At 42.3% G+C, this 16,609-nt stretch overlaps 1 protein-coding gene across 1 annotated transcript in view; it reads left to right on the forward strand.

The window, feature by feature from the left end:
* Window positions 1-16,609, forward strand: part of B4GALNT3 (beta-1,4-N-acetyl-galactosaminyltransferase 3) — an 88,173-nt gene that overhangs the window by 39,259 nt on the left and 32,305 nt on the right. Inside the window, exons 2-3 of the mRNA XM_083366810.1 lie at window positions 10,556-10,647; window positions 12,859-12,936. Of these exons, the coding sequence (XP_083222936.1) occupies window positions 10,556-10,647; window positions 12,859-12,936 (170 nt within the window). The remainder of the gene's footprint in view (window positions 1-10,555; window positions 10,648-12,858; window positions 12,937-16,609) is intronic.

The following is a 16,609-nucleotide window of genomic DNA, read 5'->3' on the forward strand; positions in this document are numbered from 1 at the left end:
GGTGCTTCTGCTGAGCCCAGAAGAAGCGCCGATCAGCCGGAATGTTGCAGCATCTCCAGGGTCTTGTGATTTACATTCAGATGCTTGGCAACTGATTCATATTTATGATGGTCACAGTGTCCCAGGGTCATGTGAAGTGACCAAAACCTGCAGACAGGGGGAATAAAAACCAAACACCCCCCCATCCCACCCCCACTGCCAATCCTCAAGAGAAATGCTCACAACAACGAAAACCTCGGACAGGAGGAAGAGTGCCACCAGGCAGGCAGGCAGGTGTCTTGCTGGGCTGTGGCTTGGGGGGCACTTTTTCCAGTGCCATTGTAACTTCGAACAGTCACTAAGCAAACTGTTGTAAGTCGAGGACTACCTGTACTTCATCACTTTTTTCCTTTTTTGGGGGGGGGGTCATCAAGTTTTTGACACCTTGCTAGGCGACTGGTGGTACTTGGATGTTGCCATATCGTAAAAGTGGTACAATGGGTGAAAAGGTTGAAAAGCCCTGCTCTTTACAATTCACAAAACAAATCAAATGTAACAGAAGATCATGATAGACTTTTGTGAAGAAAGCCAGGCAGGAAGACTGCAAAGGATGGAAGGTGCCGGTCAAGTCATTTTCTATACCTCGGCAACGTTACGATGCCGGGAATCCGACTCCCAGAATTCCCCAGCCAGCATGCTTTCACCTTTATGAATTGTGTGAGAATTCAAAGAGAAACTAAAATAGAATCTATTTTAAATTTATTTCAGCAAGTCATTAATAACTGATCACAAACATAATCCACTATACATCATGAAAATTACATATTGTTACATTTCTCTATTGCTTTGGTATAATATGCAGATTGGTGTATGCAAATAATATGCAAATTAATATTTTTAATGGCATCTAACTAGCCTTTTTTTGGTCAAAAGCTTTTGAAGAAATTGGGGGAATCATCCAACGTCTTCCACAATAAATCTTCCCTTCTATGTATTTATTATCTGTATTTCCTAAAATGTGCAAATTAATGGATCATAGATTCAGTTTGTTGCTAGTTGCTAGGCTGTTACTGATCAGCAATACTTAAAAGTGTGGGCAACAATTTTGGCCGAAAAATTAACACATTTATTCACATCTGATTACTATTTATTACTACATTAACAGCATTTTCTGAGATCCCAAATGTGATTAATATCTCAAATAAGTTCAAATCCAAAAGTTACATTTGACTGTAAATAGACTCTATCCCTTTTAGATTTTGCAAACAGCTATTGAGAATTACTGTTACCAATGTTTATAAGGAAATTACCAATGAAGTAATTGGTAAAACTGTTTTTCCCCAGATAGTAAGACATCAATAGTTTCTTGTCATTTCCATTTAATTCTTAGGGAGGCAGTTCTGGAATAACTATTGCCAACTGGCATGCTTTCTTTCTAGAATTCAGTTCTAAAGACTATATGCAGTACATAATCAAAAGTCAATACAAATGCTACATCACATTTACTATTTTTCATAGATACATACACGTGCTTGTTCTTCCTGTAGTAATGCTCCCCCTCTTCTACAAGTAATCCACTACAGCATTTAAACTCTACTAACAGTCTTAAGATAGCCTGTGAGTAGATTTAGCTTGGTTGCAGGATTTACATAAACAAGTTAAAGAAGGAAAATGTTTGTGGTAGTCCATTCCACTAAGTTGTGTCATACTGATGTGATTTATTTATTCAGAGTCTTGGTGCTTTATTGCCTGTTCCTTGCTGACACTTTTTTTTAAAGGATTCCTGCTGTTGTAGAATTTCCATTTCCTAAACAAAGTTTAGTCAAATGTACACCGATTCTGGTTTTACTACACTCACCTTCTCCTGGTGGAATGCCCATGCCCTTGCCGTGTGTGTGTGTGTGCGCGTGCGCGCGTGCACAGGCACGCTTTAGAGTCAAGTGTTGACTCCTGGTGACTGCCTGGACATTTCTGAAGTTGTCTGCTTCTTCCTAGGGCTGAGAAAGAGTAACTGGCCCAAGGTCACCCAGCTGGCTTTGTGCTCAAAGTGAGATTTGAACTCATAGTCTCTTGGTTTCTACACTGATGTCTTAAACTCTACACCAGACATGTCAAACACAAGGCCCGGGGGGCGGATCTGGCCCGCTAAGTGCTTTCATGTGGCCTGTGAAGCCATCCAGGAAACAGTGAGGGAATGGCCCCCATTGCCTTGGCCCTGGCCCAGAGACCCTCCTTCTGCCAGAGACCCTCAGATCTGTCCCACTCCTGCCCAGGCCCCCATAGGCACCCTTGATGTGAACGATGTAGAGCTGGCCACGCCCACCCAGTAGGCCATACACACTTTAGCCACGCCCACCCAGTAGGCCACACCCACCCTGGCCATACCCACCCAGCCCCCTGAGGGCAACCACAATGCTGATGCGGCCCTCAATGAAATTGAGTTTGACACCCCTGCTCTACACCAATTCTGGCCCTGATGGCTAAGAATTAGGATAGTTCTACTGGTCTTCAAAAATTCAAGGGTGCCCATAGAATTATAGGACTGGAAGGGACGTTAGAGGTCTTCTAGTCCAACCCACTGCCCAAGGCAGAAAACCGTATACCTTCCCAGACAAATGGTTGTGCAATCTTTCCTTAAACACCTCCAGTGATCTTTTCTTAAACACCTCCAGTGATGCAGCACCCACAGCTCTGGGAGGCCAGCCGTTCTATTCCTTGTCAAGAAATTTCTCCCTAGTTCAACTAAGGAAGGTTGTATTATGATTTCCAACCCTGTACATAAGCTGGAAAAACCTACATTACAAACCTTGACTTTCTGCCTTAAGCATCTATTGACTGCTGGGGCCAAAAACTAGCATTCTGCACGTTTGCCTCCTTTCTTGCGTGAAAACCTTATCATTTTGTTTGTTTATAATGTGACTCATTCAGTCTTATCCAGAGCAAATAGTGGTAGAATATCTGTGTGAGAGTGTAAATCATATCTTTGTAATAAATTAATCAATATCATAAACTTGTGAAAGTTGACTGACCAACATGGCCATGAGCTACCTATACTCCTGCATATTGCTACATTTTTCCACTGAATCAGTTAATCACTTTCCTGAGGGGAATTCTTTTTCTTTTTAAAAAGGAAGAAAAGTAACTTTCAGAATCATGAGGCTGAATGGTTATGAATAGAATATTATTGCTTAATCTTGCTTTTTTTTAAGAGCCAGATGCTCATGTCTATGCTTCAGTTGTGTGGGAGGGTGCCAATTTTAATGATTTTTCAAAAATGAAAAATAGTAATAGAATAATACATTCTTAGAATCTGTGACATAACCCTGTAGCACCATAAATGGGAGAGGGAGTGGAAAGGGGAGCAAGAAATGTGAATTGGAATGTGTGATTCAAATTCCATGCCTCATATGTTTGTATATGATATTGCAACACATGTCAAAAGGACAGACCTGGTGGTCATGGTCTACCTTTCATAATTTTGGCATTATCATGTTTAGAGACAGATAATCACCTGAATAACCTTTATAGCACTAGTAATAAAAAAGGAATGGGGGGTATATCATAATTTTCTCAGCCTCCCACAAAATGAGAAAATGCACTATAGGTGGTCCTCAGTCCATTTGTTCAGTGACCGAAGTTAACAACACTAAAATAAAAAAAAATAACTTATGACCATTTTTCACACAACTGTTGCAGTTCCCTATGGTCACATGATCAACATTTGGCTGCTTTGCATCTGTCATGTATTTACGATGGTTGCAGTGTTCCGGGGTTATGTGATCCCATTTTGTGACCTTCTGTTAAGCAAGGTCAATGGGGAAGCCAGATTTGTTTAACAACTGCACGATTCACTTAAGAAATGTGGCAAGAAAGTTCGTAAAACATGGCAAAACTCACTTAACCATCGTCTTGCTTTGCAGTGTAAGTTTTGGACTTAGTTGTGGTTGCAAGCAAACGACTATCTGTAATGCAACGTGTAGAGACGTTGGGACTACAATCAGAAGTCACCAGCTCACTGAGTCATTGAAAAGAAATTACTCAAATGTTCAGTGACAAGTAGTCACTGAACCTTTATTAGGACATAAATTGATTGACAAGACTACTAATACTTCAGTATTGGAACTGCAGCATCATGCTCTTGGAGAAGGGACCAGTGTGTTTTTCTCTTAATCTCAAAGTGCTGCTGTCACAGTGGCACAGAAGCAGACACAGTTGATGGTCATCAAACTCTGGAAAGAGAACTGAACTGAACTGAACTACTGTCCCTTGCGTAGGAGAGTTTCAAAACAAATTGCTCTCAAATCTGTCTGTCATACATCTGATAATAACACCCAAACAATATTAAAACTGTCTTACAATATTTGTCCTGCAATACAGTATTTGTCCTGCAGAGATTTTTTTCTACAGAGGACATCTTTACAAACATGGTACATTATTAGTACCAGAGTTAATTACAGGTAGGCAATGGTTGGTTAAGGGACGTGGTGGCTCAGTGGGTTAGGACGCTGAGCTTGTCAATCAGAAGGTCGGCAGTTTGGCGGGTCGAATCCCGAGTGCCGCGTAACAGAGTGAGCGCCTGTTACTCGTCCCAGCTTCTGCCAACCTAGCAGTTCGAAAGCACGTAAAAATGCAAGTAGAAAAATAGGGACCACTACGGTGGGAAGGTAACAGCATTCCGTGCACCTTTGGTGTCTAGTCATGCCAGCCACATGACCATGGAGACATCCTCAGACAAGTGCTGGCTCTTCGGCTTTGAAATGGAGATGAGCACCGGCCCCTAGAGTTGGAAACAACTAGCACGCATGTGCGGGGGAATCTTTACCTTTACCTTTAATGGTTGGTTAAATGCCCACTTTTAATCCCATAATAATAAAGAAGTAAAAATGTTGAGACCCTCCTCTTATTTTTTGTTTCTTGAAATGTCCCCTTTTTAGACTTTTTTTGGTACATTTATTAGCTAGGGCAGTGATGGCGAACCGTTTAGAGACCAAGTGCCGAAACTGCAATCCAAAACCCACTTATATATGGTCGGGTGCGGAGTGGGTGTGGCCCATTGGGTGGATGTGGCCAATTGGGTGGCTGTGGTGGTAACGGTAGACTGGGTGGGACTAAAAAGTTCAATCAATCACTTCCAACTTTACGAGATCTTTTTCTTCCTGTGAGAAGTTGAAATTGATTGATTGATTGAACCTTTTTTTTTGCACACAGCGGTAGAGGCTTATATTGAAAACGTTTTATAAAACCCAGCTGAAGGCCTAGGACAGGGGCAACGGCGCGCGTGCCCACAGAGAGGGCTCTGTGTGCCACCTGTTGCACCCGTGCCATAGGTTCGCCACCTCAGAGCTAGGGATTAGGTTCAAAGTCTTGAATGTATTCTTTTGTAAAATATTCTTCAGGCAAAATTGTATTGGCTACCCAGATGGGAACTAGAATTGAATTCCAAACATAATTTCTGTAACTGTTATTTTGTTTTAAGGTCTTTAATTTTCTTGAAAACTTGCATGTACCCATTGTAAGATCATTCTAAGTCACATGGTTACTCAGAATCCAGTATGCAATTTTGTTTTACTGCCATGAACACCTGAGGGTGTTGATATTTGAGCCAAATTTAAATTTTCTTGAATTTTACAAGCAGTTTTGAAAACAGAGGTGAGCTACAATGCCTAGTGTGTCAGCTGTCCAGTGGCAGTGCCAGTTATTAAACATTTTCCAGTACACTCACTGAATATAGATGAATATACCAACAGGACTGCATCTGTTGCTACCTGAATGAGTATCATGTATTGCATCCAATGGGTACTAGAGTGGTTGCTGTGTTCAAAAGTTTAATTGATGTAGTTCTGAAGAAAGAAGAAAGAAATTCTATTGAAAGCCTCTTCTTACCCAAATTACCCAAATGTAATCAACTTAGAGCAGACATGTCAAACACAAGGCCTGCTACTCGTCCCAGCTTCTGCCAACCTAGCAGTTCGAAAGCACATAAAAATGCAAGTAGAAAAATAGGGACCACTACGGTGGGATGGTAACAGCGTTCTGTGCGCCTTTGTCGTCTAGTCATGCTGGCCACATGACCACGGAGACGTCCTCGGACAAGCACTGGCTCTTCGGCTTTGAAACGGAGATCAGCTTGTCGATCAGCTTGTCCTCGGACAAGCGCTGGCTCTTCGGCTTTGAAACGGGTCTGTGTGGGTGGACCCCTCGGAGAGCCTGGCTGACGCCCAACTGGACCACCTCCCAACGCTTGCCAGCCGCCGGGTTCTCCACGAAGTTCTGCAGGCATCCTGTTGCCCAGGACCGGGTCTGCACACCCGGACTCCGCAGCGGGCCTCGCTGGCCTACAGCTGACTCGGCTGCCTGCCTCCACCTATCAGCTGCTGGATGCGCCTGCGCAGATGGACTTTCCAGCAGGCCCCACAGGCGGCCGGTTAGACAGGCCGAGCTCCGCTGCCCACTTATCGGCAGGAGACTCTGCTCGAATGGGGCCAACGGCTGGACGAACTGTTCCCTGGTTAGGGATGCAGCCTGTTACCGACTGTGAGCTGGACCCGGGTGGACTGGCAGCCGTGGGCTGAGGCCTCGGTTGCTGCGGCCGGTGCGGGTTCCTTGCCGCCTCTGCCAGTTCTGCCTGGTGGTGAGGTGCAGGGATTCCCCAGACAAGGGGTGGTGGTCCTGGGTTGGGGGGTGTCTGGCATGGCCGTGTGGGGTGAGGGGGACTTCTTAGGGGTTCGGGCAGGGATCGCTTGGAGTACTTACCCTGTGGGAGGCAGCATGCCGGGGAGGATGGACGGAGGAGCAAACGCGTGAGGCGCAAAGGGGAAGGGGTGATTTATAGGCACAGGGCCAGATGTTAGTTTGCATCAGGGGTGTGTGGTTACTGTGCATGCAAGCCATAAAGAGCATTGGGAGCATGGTGCTGCCAACGCTGACTTTATCCTTGTTGGAAGCTGAATAAAGCAATCCTTGGTTGTCACCCGTTCCTGCTGTCGGCTGTGAGTGTGTGCGTCGTTCTGCGGACGGGTTGTGACATTAGGTTTCTCTGATGTTGCAGGAGTGAAAGACAAAATTGCTATTAGGACTGTAGAGGTTCTGTTTAGTGGCTTTGTTTCCATCTTTAGAGCTAAACTGATAATAGATTGACAAGGCCTTTTTGAAGGGCAGAGTGCCAGTCAGTTCTTTTAGTTCAATGCAACATTTAGTGATGATCAATTGCATTCTTTAAAATTGCAGCCAGGTGTTTCCTGTTATATGGCACAGCTAATAATAGAATTTGAGGGCCATCACGTACAGGACATCTAAAGGGAAAAGGCTACCAATATGTACCTTGTGGTGTCCTATTTACTTTTAAATACAGTACATGTTGCTCTGGTGCCCACATTTTTAAACTATTCATCAAAAGGTTAGGTGGTGGTTTCTTCTTCTTTTTTCTTTTTTGCCAACCTGACACAACCCAATCTATCTTGTGTGGCCCCTGTTTCATTGCTGGTTTTCTTTGTAATTTATTCCTGCCTGTTCTTTTTAAAAAACTGAGCTTGATGTCTGTCAAATAACTCCCTTGTTACATGAGCAGAATGGAAAATGAAAGAGAGATGATGTCCACAACCTACGATGCAATATTGTGAGATCAGTTTAGGGAAACAGAGGTCCCCCACTTGTGGTGAACTATAGCTGCTAGCAATTCTGTGTATCTCTACTTCTAGTACTGCTATGGTCTAAAATCTTATTGGCCTCTATATCCCATTTGTTACTTTAATTAGAGCTACCATGTCTGGACTGCCAAAATCTAGATAACAACCACAAGATGGTAAAAAAGCAAAAACCTTATCTCTTTCTAGTGGTTGTTTGGATTTCTGCAGCCAAAGTAGAATAGCCCCAATGGATCAGGAAGAGAGAAATAAGTTAACATTAGGTATAAAATCAAATTAAATAGAAAATAAAGGCAAGTAGATAGATAATCCAGGATAGTTTGCTCATTATATACAGCACACATTGGCACACATTTCCTCTGTTTCTCTTTGCTGCTATCTAGAAGTTGTCTGGATTTTGACAGTCCAAATCTACCTCCTCCTCCTCCTCCTCCTCCATCTTGTCTCCTCCTCCTCCTTCTTCCTCCTTTTCCTTCTTCCTCTCCTTTCCTCCTCCTCCTCCTCCTCCTCCTCCTCCTCCTCCTCCTTGTCTTCTCCTCCTTCCTCCTCCTCCTCCTCCTCCTCCTCCTCCTCCTCCTCCACTACTACTACTACTGTTACTACTACCACTACCAAAAATTAGGTAAGATAGGAACTAGTGCACAAGCAGGATAGATATTGGATTTTCTTCTTAATTGAATTGAAGTAATTATTCTAATTGGCACTTGTTAATACTTTCCTTAAATTTGGTCAAACAGGGAACTTAATTTCAGCAGGAAATTCTTGAACTTGTAATGGCACTCCCTCAGATCTAATTTTCATTTCTCTAGTTTCCTAATACTATGACAGTTGTTCTGTGTAACTGGAGTGAATAAACCAATACAGGCAGACAGAATATACCAGCCTGTGAAACCAGGTGTTCTCTTCATAGCTATTATAAATGTCAAGACAGATTTAGGAATCAAGTGATCTTTTCCTCAGGTATGTGTAGTGGAATGTATGGGTGAGCCTGGGAATCAGGGGAGGAAATGCTGTCTAGGAAACAGATAAGGCAGGCAGTCAGAGAAAGAAACCAGAAAGGACCCACCCTGATGGAGTAAGCCAGGGGTCTTCAAACTTGGCCCTTTTATAACTTGTGGACTTCAACTCCCAGAATTCCTCAGCCAGGCATACTGGCTGAGGAATTCTGGGAGTTGAAGTCCGCAAGTCATAAAAGGGCCAAGTTTGAAGACCCCTGGAGTAAGCAGTTAAAGATGGTGATAGGAAACTTGTACTTTCAGACTTGCAAGATTCTGTTAAAATAGCCTTACAGCAAGTAGGATTCATTCATCTTATTGTGTTTCCTCTCTGATTTACCTTGGAGAGCTGACAGTCTTCTACAGGCCCAATGGAATTGGATACTGTGTTTAAATAAATAAATGTAGAAAAACTGCTTCTAAAATGAGTGAGAATAAGTCATATCAGCTTGCAAGCTGAAAAGAACATATTTTACCATGTGCACTCTTAACAAAAAAAGGAAAATATTTTACTGATGGTTCTGAACTGGATTCATAGTGGGTTAGTTAGAAAAAGGCTCAACATCACCTCTGTTCTAATCAACTGATCTATCATGGAGCATACAAATAGTTATACAGTGGCCAACCTGCACACACGCACGTGAATTAAATATTGAATGGTGATCTAACAATCAGACAGACCTATGTGGGAGCAATTTGGGGGAATAATTCCCTTAAGAGGGAAAGTATGTTAAGTGATTCTGATTTTTCTGCAATAATTCAGGACTCTCTTCTCTATCCTCTTAGCCACAATACTTTATTACCTTTCTAATATTAAAATGAATTCTTCAGCCAAGAAAAGATGAAGGCACAGGTTACATATGAACCAGATCCACTACGTGGAGTTTCTCTGTGACAAATCATAGCAATAATAAATATAATTATTCCAAACATGGGCCCAGTTTGACAGTATAAGGAAAAATTATCAAGAGGAATGGAGCTGTTGGAGGCGACAGCTCAAAAGAAAGCAACTTTAATGAGGACAACTATTGTAGAATTCTTGGGAAATAGATTCCATAATTCTCATGTGTCATATTCACAGATCAGAATAATCATTCACTTATTATTTGAATGTAGATGACAAAGCAGAGCTAGAGAGATCATAGTATATTACTTCTATACTATTGTTCATTGATTTACTGTAACACATAATAAAGGGAAGACTTCAGTCAAACTTCTGAAAAGGAATATTGTATTGAAAGAATGTAAATTAAATACACATTGAAAATTAAGAGGCTTTTCACTTTTTTTTTAGTTTACCGCTCACAGAATCAAACAAAAATTTTAAAGAGACTTTACATACAACCTGACCAGCTATAGTCTCTAGATCCATTTTCAGGAAATATGTATAATGTCAGAAACGATCAAAAATATGTATTAAATAATAAAAGTCTCAAGTATGAACACTACAGTCTCATGGATGACTTCTTGAGATTTTTGCATTTAAAAAAATAAAAAATAAAAATTCTTAATTTGGGATTCCCCAAGAGTCAATTTGAGTCAAGTTCCCCAAGAGTCAGCCTAAGTCTTTTTTTTAATCTATTAACAGCCATCCTAAATCTGTTGTAGTTTTTGGCATGTCCATGGTTGTATAGGATTTTCAAGGATTAATCTTTGTTTTAAATGTTGATATATGAAAGAGACTATTACCAGATTAGCAATTATGTAGCACCAAAGTTATACTATGGTTTACATTGTAGCATTGGTAGTCCTTCAGTTAAAAAAGTTTTAACAATTTTGTTTACATGTTGTCATGATGTCACATACTGTATGGAACGTATCACATACATATCATTGCATCGAATAAAAGGGTATATGGATACATACTTCCACAGTAATTGTATTGCAATTATTTTTTTAGCCAGAAATTTTATTTCAATATCCTTTTTGTCTGTGCAGGATATGGAAGCTGGAGTGAATTGGCGAAAGCACTTGAACATCAAAACAAACCGAGAGTTGATCCAAGTCTTAAGCTCTATTTGCCCATAAAGGTAAACAAATCATAGAACCTTATGTGGATTAAAGATGTTATTAAACAGATTAAGTTTTGAAGTACATCAATAAAACTATGCATTTTAAAAAAATACATCCAACAAATGTAACAATCAGTGCACACAGTGGAAATAGGAATGTTATCCTGATTTGTTATTCAAAGTTATTACCTCCCAAAATGGAATTATTTTCACATTAAACAGGTAAAGCTCAGCTCTCTTGTGTGCAATTAAAATAGTTGCAGAGGGCTCCCATCAATGGTTATTTTGTTGATCACCAATCACATAATTCTAGCAGGTCCATAAAATGAGCAATTCAGTTGCTACAAAGCCTACACACAAATTATTTTCACAATATTTTGGACTAGTTTAGGTCTTCACTTCTGAGTTTGAAAAGACAGGTATACAGGTAGTCCTCAACGTACGACCGTAATTTATACCAAAATTTTCTGTTGCTAACCAAGACAGCTGTTAAGTGAGTTTTGCTTAAGGTCACTTTCCAACCTTTCTTGCCACAGTTGTTAAGTGAATCTGGCTTTCCCGCTGACTTTGCTTGTCAGACGGTCACCAAAGGCGATCACACGACCCCAAGACACTGCAACTGTCATATATACAAGACAGTTGCCAAGGGTCCAAATTTTGATCACGTGACCACAGGGATGCTACAATGGTCGTAAGTGTGAAAAATATTCATAAGCCACTTTTTTCAGTGCTGTTGTAACTTTGAATGGTCACTAAAGAAATGGTTGTAAGTTGAGACTACCTGTATTTTGCTGGACAATCCCAGCTTTTTGTTAGGACAGACTACACATCAAAATCAATATAGTATCTTCTTGTTGTTTCCTCTTAGTTACCTAAACTGCAGTAAAGATAGGAGGAAGAAACCAAACCAGACTTAGCAGCAGGCATTTGTGGTTGCATTTGCCCAAAGAAAGTTGGCTCAGGATCCAGGTAGAAGGCAGTATTTTTCAGAGAGGAATGAAACATTTTTACCATCTTGACATCATAACCATCACTTCCATTTTATTGAGTGTTTAGCATACATTCTTATAGCCACCATTTCCCAAGATAAAGCAGAGGATTAAAAAGCACGACAAAATCACAAAGGGGGGACTCTAAAAAGTGAGGTGCTGATGGCATAGCTGCAACCTGTGTCCCATGAAAACTAAAAATGACAAGGGGATGCTTAAACACACTAGTTTAGCCGTGCAATGCAATTACTCAAGATGAGATTTAAAATACTCATGTTTGGTTGAAAAACAGCAAAATCAGAAATCATACATCCAGGTATAGGATGGGGGAATATCTGACTGATGGTGTTGATGAAACAGATTTTACAACTGCAAATTAAATGTGAGCCAGTTGTATGATATGGCGGGGGGGGGAGTAAATTTTAGGGTTATAAGAGGATATAATTTCCAAATCACAGAAGGTAATAATTCTATTCAAGGTTTGTATTGGCAAATCCTTTGTCCAATTCTGGGGACCACTCTTTAGGAAGATCTAGAGAAATTGGAACAACTTGTAAAAAGTATAACAAAAGTTATCCAGGTCATGGTTGTCCCAAAGGTGCTTTTTTCTAGAAGCTGCTGGACTTTCTTTTGTTTCAATGCAATCTTCAAGGGGGGAAAAAGTGCCTTTTGAAAAAAAAAATCACCTTTGGGATGCAACAAAAGATGAAACTAAGATTTAGAAAGTTAGCTGAGTAGATAGATAGATAGATAGATAGATAGATAGATAGATAGATAGATAGATGGATGGATGGATGGATGGATGGATGGATGGATGGATGGATGGATGGATAGATAGATAGATAGATAGATAGATAGATAGATAGATAGATAGATAGATAGATAGATAGATAGACAGACGATGGACGGACGGACAGACAGAGTCAAAGGATGTCATATAAATCAAGACCGATTTGCCTCTCATTTCAAAATTTAAATTGCTAGAATAATTGGGATAGTAATGATTGCAGGATATTTTTGTATTCATGGACCTACGTTTAAATTAGCTATATGCCAATCTTTCTTATTGATATAATTTCTATATCATGCAATCTCTGATAGATCTCGGGGGGGAAAAAACATGTGTGCAAATTCACCATTTCCAAACACCTCTAAATCTTCTTAAAAACTGTGTTCAGCGGCACAGGGGGAAAAAAACAACCTCAACCTTTTCTTTTGTTTCTTCCTCTGATGAATTTAGAACCAAACAGAACAAAAAAGCTGGAGCAATAGGACCAGTTCTGCAACATCGGAGAACACTCCTTCTGGGATACCCAAGGTTAATCTCTCCCTATATAAAATCTCCTACCTATGAAGTTATATAACTAGAATAAATATGCCTAGAAGTTATGATGGTCTCAGAAAAAGTGATTTACATCCTGTCCTTGAAGTTATGACCATTGCACCACTCCATGGTCCCGTGACTGCAATTCAGGCACTTGGCAAATGCCGTTTATGGGGGTTGCAGCATCTTGTAGTCCTGTGATCGTGATTTGCAAGTTTCCCAGCTGTCTTCCAACAAACAAAGTCAACTGGGGAAGCTGGATTTGCTTAACAACTGTGTGATCCATTTATCAACCACATGATTCACTTGATGACCACAGTAAAGTAGTCGTAAGATTAGATCTAGTCACATGATCAAGTCATGGTGTAAGTAAATATTTAAGTCTATGAACAATCTTGGGCTTCCCTTCCATGCATTGAATTGCAGTACATAAAGATAGCAGAAGTGTTTGTTCCTTACATATCTTTCATAATGGAGTTTCACAAGTGCATGGTTTCCACTGAATCTATTGTGGCTTAAAATTATGTGAAAATAGTTTAGGGCAGTATATATTCAGTGGATAGAATCTTATAAATATTGTTTTAAATATTCTTTAAGCATCAACACAAGGTCTCCATTCTTCCAGGCTCCTTTTTATCTAATTTATTTTCATTGGCATTTTCACATTCTCCATATTATATGTAGCTGATTTGCTCCAGAGATAGCGAACTGCCAGACATTTTTTTTAAAAAAAGGGACAAAGCTATTCCTTTCTTCCTTTCATAGCAACAAGGGTTGAAAAGGGCCTTTCCCAACAAATTATGAGGGTTGCTTTGTTTTGTCTCACTGAGCATCAATCAGTCTCCCTGTCATCATGCATAACTTGCTGTTCCCATATGTTTCGCTGCATAGATCGTAGGCAGCTGAGATCGTAGGCAGCTGAGACTGATAGAGATGTAGCCTTGGTTAGTGTAGTGGTTAAGGCAGACATGTCAAACACAAGGCCCGGGGGCCAGATCCGGCCTGCGAAGCAGTGGCGTAGCGTGGGTTGTCAGCACCCGGGGCAAGGCAAGTAATTTGCGCCCCCTAACCGCACCGCACGCCTGGCACCCCCCCTCCACAGTGGGCAGCGGCCCGGCGGCTCGGATCGGATTCGCACAGCCAGCACTGCAGTGAGATTGAGTGAGTGAGCCAGGCAGGGGCAGAGAGCTGCGAGTGCGAGCGCCCCCCCAGATGTTGCACCTGGTGCGGCCGGCCCCCCCTGCACCCCCCACGCTACACCACTGCTGCGAAGTGGTTTCATGTGGTCCGCGAAGCCATCCTGGAAACAGTGAGGGAACGGCCCCCACTGCCTTGGCTCCGGCCCAGGCCGTCAGGAGCCAATGTACAATTTTGTGGTGGTCATCTATGCTGAAATACATTCAGTCTTAGCTCCACAAGGCCATCTGGAAAGAGTGAGGGACCGGCACCTGCCGCATCGGCCCCGCCCCCTGGGTGCACGCTAGGGAGATATCACCCTTTGTCAGGAATGAAGAAATGAACCATCGCCTGGAAGTGGCCAGCACATGGCCCTGGCTACTTCAGGCAGGCTAGGGGCTGGGCAGCATTGTGCTTCTCTTCAAATTTGTGCCACCCGGCTCAGCCTCTCAGCGCTGTGAGGAGAGGGCCATGTGCTGGCCACTTCCAGGCGATGGTGCATTTCTTCATTCCTCATGAAGGAAGACACTTCCCCAGCTGCATTTCTTGCCTGTTTTTCTCCCTCCCTCATCTCAAATATTTTCCCATCACTCTGTTCTTAGGAAGGAAGGAAGGAAGGAAGGAAGGAAGGAAGGAAGGAAGGAAGGAAGGAAGGAGAGGGAGGGTCTGAGGGAAGTCCTGCCTTAGTCCTTCCCTGCTGCCCTTTCACCATCCCCTTGCCCCCTCCTCCTGGCCTAACCTGGGTGGTCTCCCATCCTATTGCTAAGGAAGCTTTGGATACAAAGCCAGGTGTCCTCACATGGAGAGGGAGTGGGCCTCCCTTTTGACTTTGCCCTCATACCCATCATGAGCAACCTGGCTAAGGAGAGCAAGCACAGCAGCTGGGCACCCCCTTGGGGAAGTGGGGCTGGGCTTAGTGCTGCTGGTGCTTGAGGGCTTGGCTGGGCATTTGACCTCCACACCACCGTCCAGCCTCCCCCCCCCCACATGGCCTGAGAGGAACAGTGAGGCTCCTCCAGTGGACCGTGCCTTGGCACTTGCCCCAGTCCCATCTCCTTCTGCCAGAGACCCTCAGATTTGTCCCACTCCTGCCCAGGCCCCGATAGGCACCATTGACGGGAACAATGTAGAGCTGGCCATGCCCACCCAGTAGGTCACACACACTCCAGCCACGCCCACCCAGTAGGCCACACCCACTCTGGCCACACCCACCCAGCCCCTAAAGGGTAACCGCAATGCTGATGCGGCCCTCAATGAAATTGAGTTTGACACCCCTGGGTTAAGGCATCAGAAACCAGGAGACGGTGAGTTCTAGTCCTATCTTAGCCATGAAAGCTGACTGGGTAACTTTGGGCTAGTCATTCTTTCTCTGCCTAACTCACCTCACAGGGTTGTTGTTGTGGGAAAAATAGGAGAAGGAAGGTATATTAGGTATGTTTGCAGCCTTGAAGTTATTTATAAAAATAGTAAAGGGCATAAATAAATAAACACATTCACACATGGGATAAAAATGGCATCTTTTTGTATACAATTTTATTAGAAGTTTTATAAGGAAGATAAAAAGTAATATAAACTAATTTAATATAAGGAAGGAAAAAGAAAAAGTGAAATCCAAGAGAAAAGTAAAAATGCAAGAAAGGAAGAAAGTAAAAAAAAAATAAAAAGATACAAAAAAGTGGCTTGCAATCTTCTTTATAGCAATTAAGTATAATAAATTTACCTCTTTCTGTAAAGTTACAATGCAGCTTTCCATGGCCAGCTTTCTGCAGCCAACTAGCCACGGGACAAGAGTTACACTAATATCGAAAAAATGGTGCAATAGAATCATTATAGAAAGGATGCAAAGGGAAGGACAAAATATGTGTATGACAAAAATTAAAATGCTCTTTATTATTTTAAATAATTGAATTGAATTCTTGAGTTGTCCTGCGGCACGTTGTCCCATTCCACACCCTTTTGCTCTCAAATGATCACCAGACCCCACCAGGAAACTGCCCAAGAAATGAGCTGGAGCTTCTGAGGTTGCATGTGTTTCTCTCCCCAGCTAACTTCCTCTCTTAGCCTCCTTTTTGTAGCAGTCATTGGTCTTCCAGACTCTGCTGCACATCACTGGCTGTTGCTCTACTTGTTGGGATAAGTCTTCTTTGATGAGTGATTTTCACTTAGTGCAGGGGTAGGCAACCTTGGCTCTTTTATGACTCATGGACTTCAACTCCCAGAATTCCTGAGCCAGCCATGTTGAGGGGAAAGGGAGAGTTTCCAAGCTGAGCCATGCTGGCTCAGGAATTCTGGGAGTTGAAGTCCACGAGTCATAAAAGAGCCAAGGTTGCCCACCCCTGAGTCTTAGTGGCTGATTTCTAGACTCATCTGGTTTCAAATCTGTTCACTCATTGGTCTTCATATGTCCAAGTCCGCATTTCTTAGATTGTTTTGTTCTTTGCTTGCTTCGTGGCTCCGTTTGCTGATTTTTTCCTCTTACCTTCCCCAAGTA

The sequence above is a fragment of the Vipera ursinii genome (genome assembly GCF_947247035.1).
Source record: "Vipera ursinii genome assembly, chromosome: 6".
Lineage (NCBI taxonomy): Eukaryota > Metazoa > Chordata > Lepidosauria > Squamata > Viperidae > Vipera > Vipera ursinii.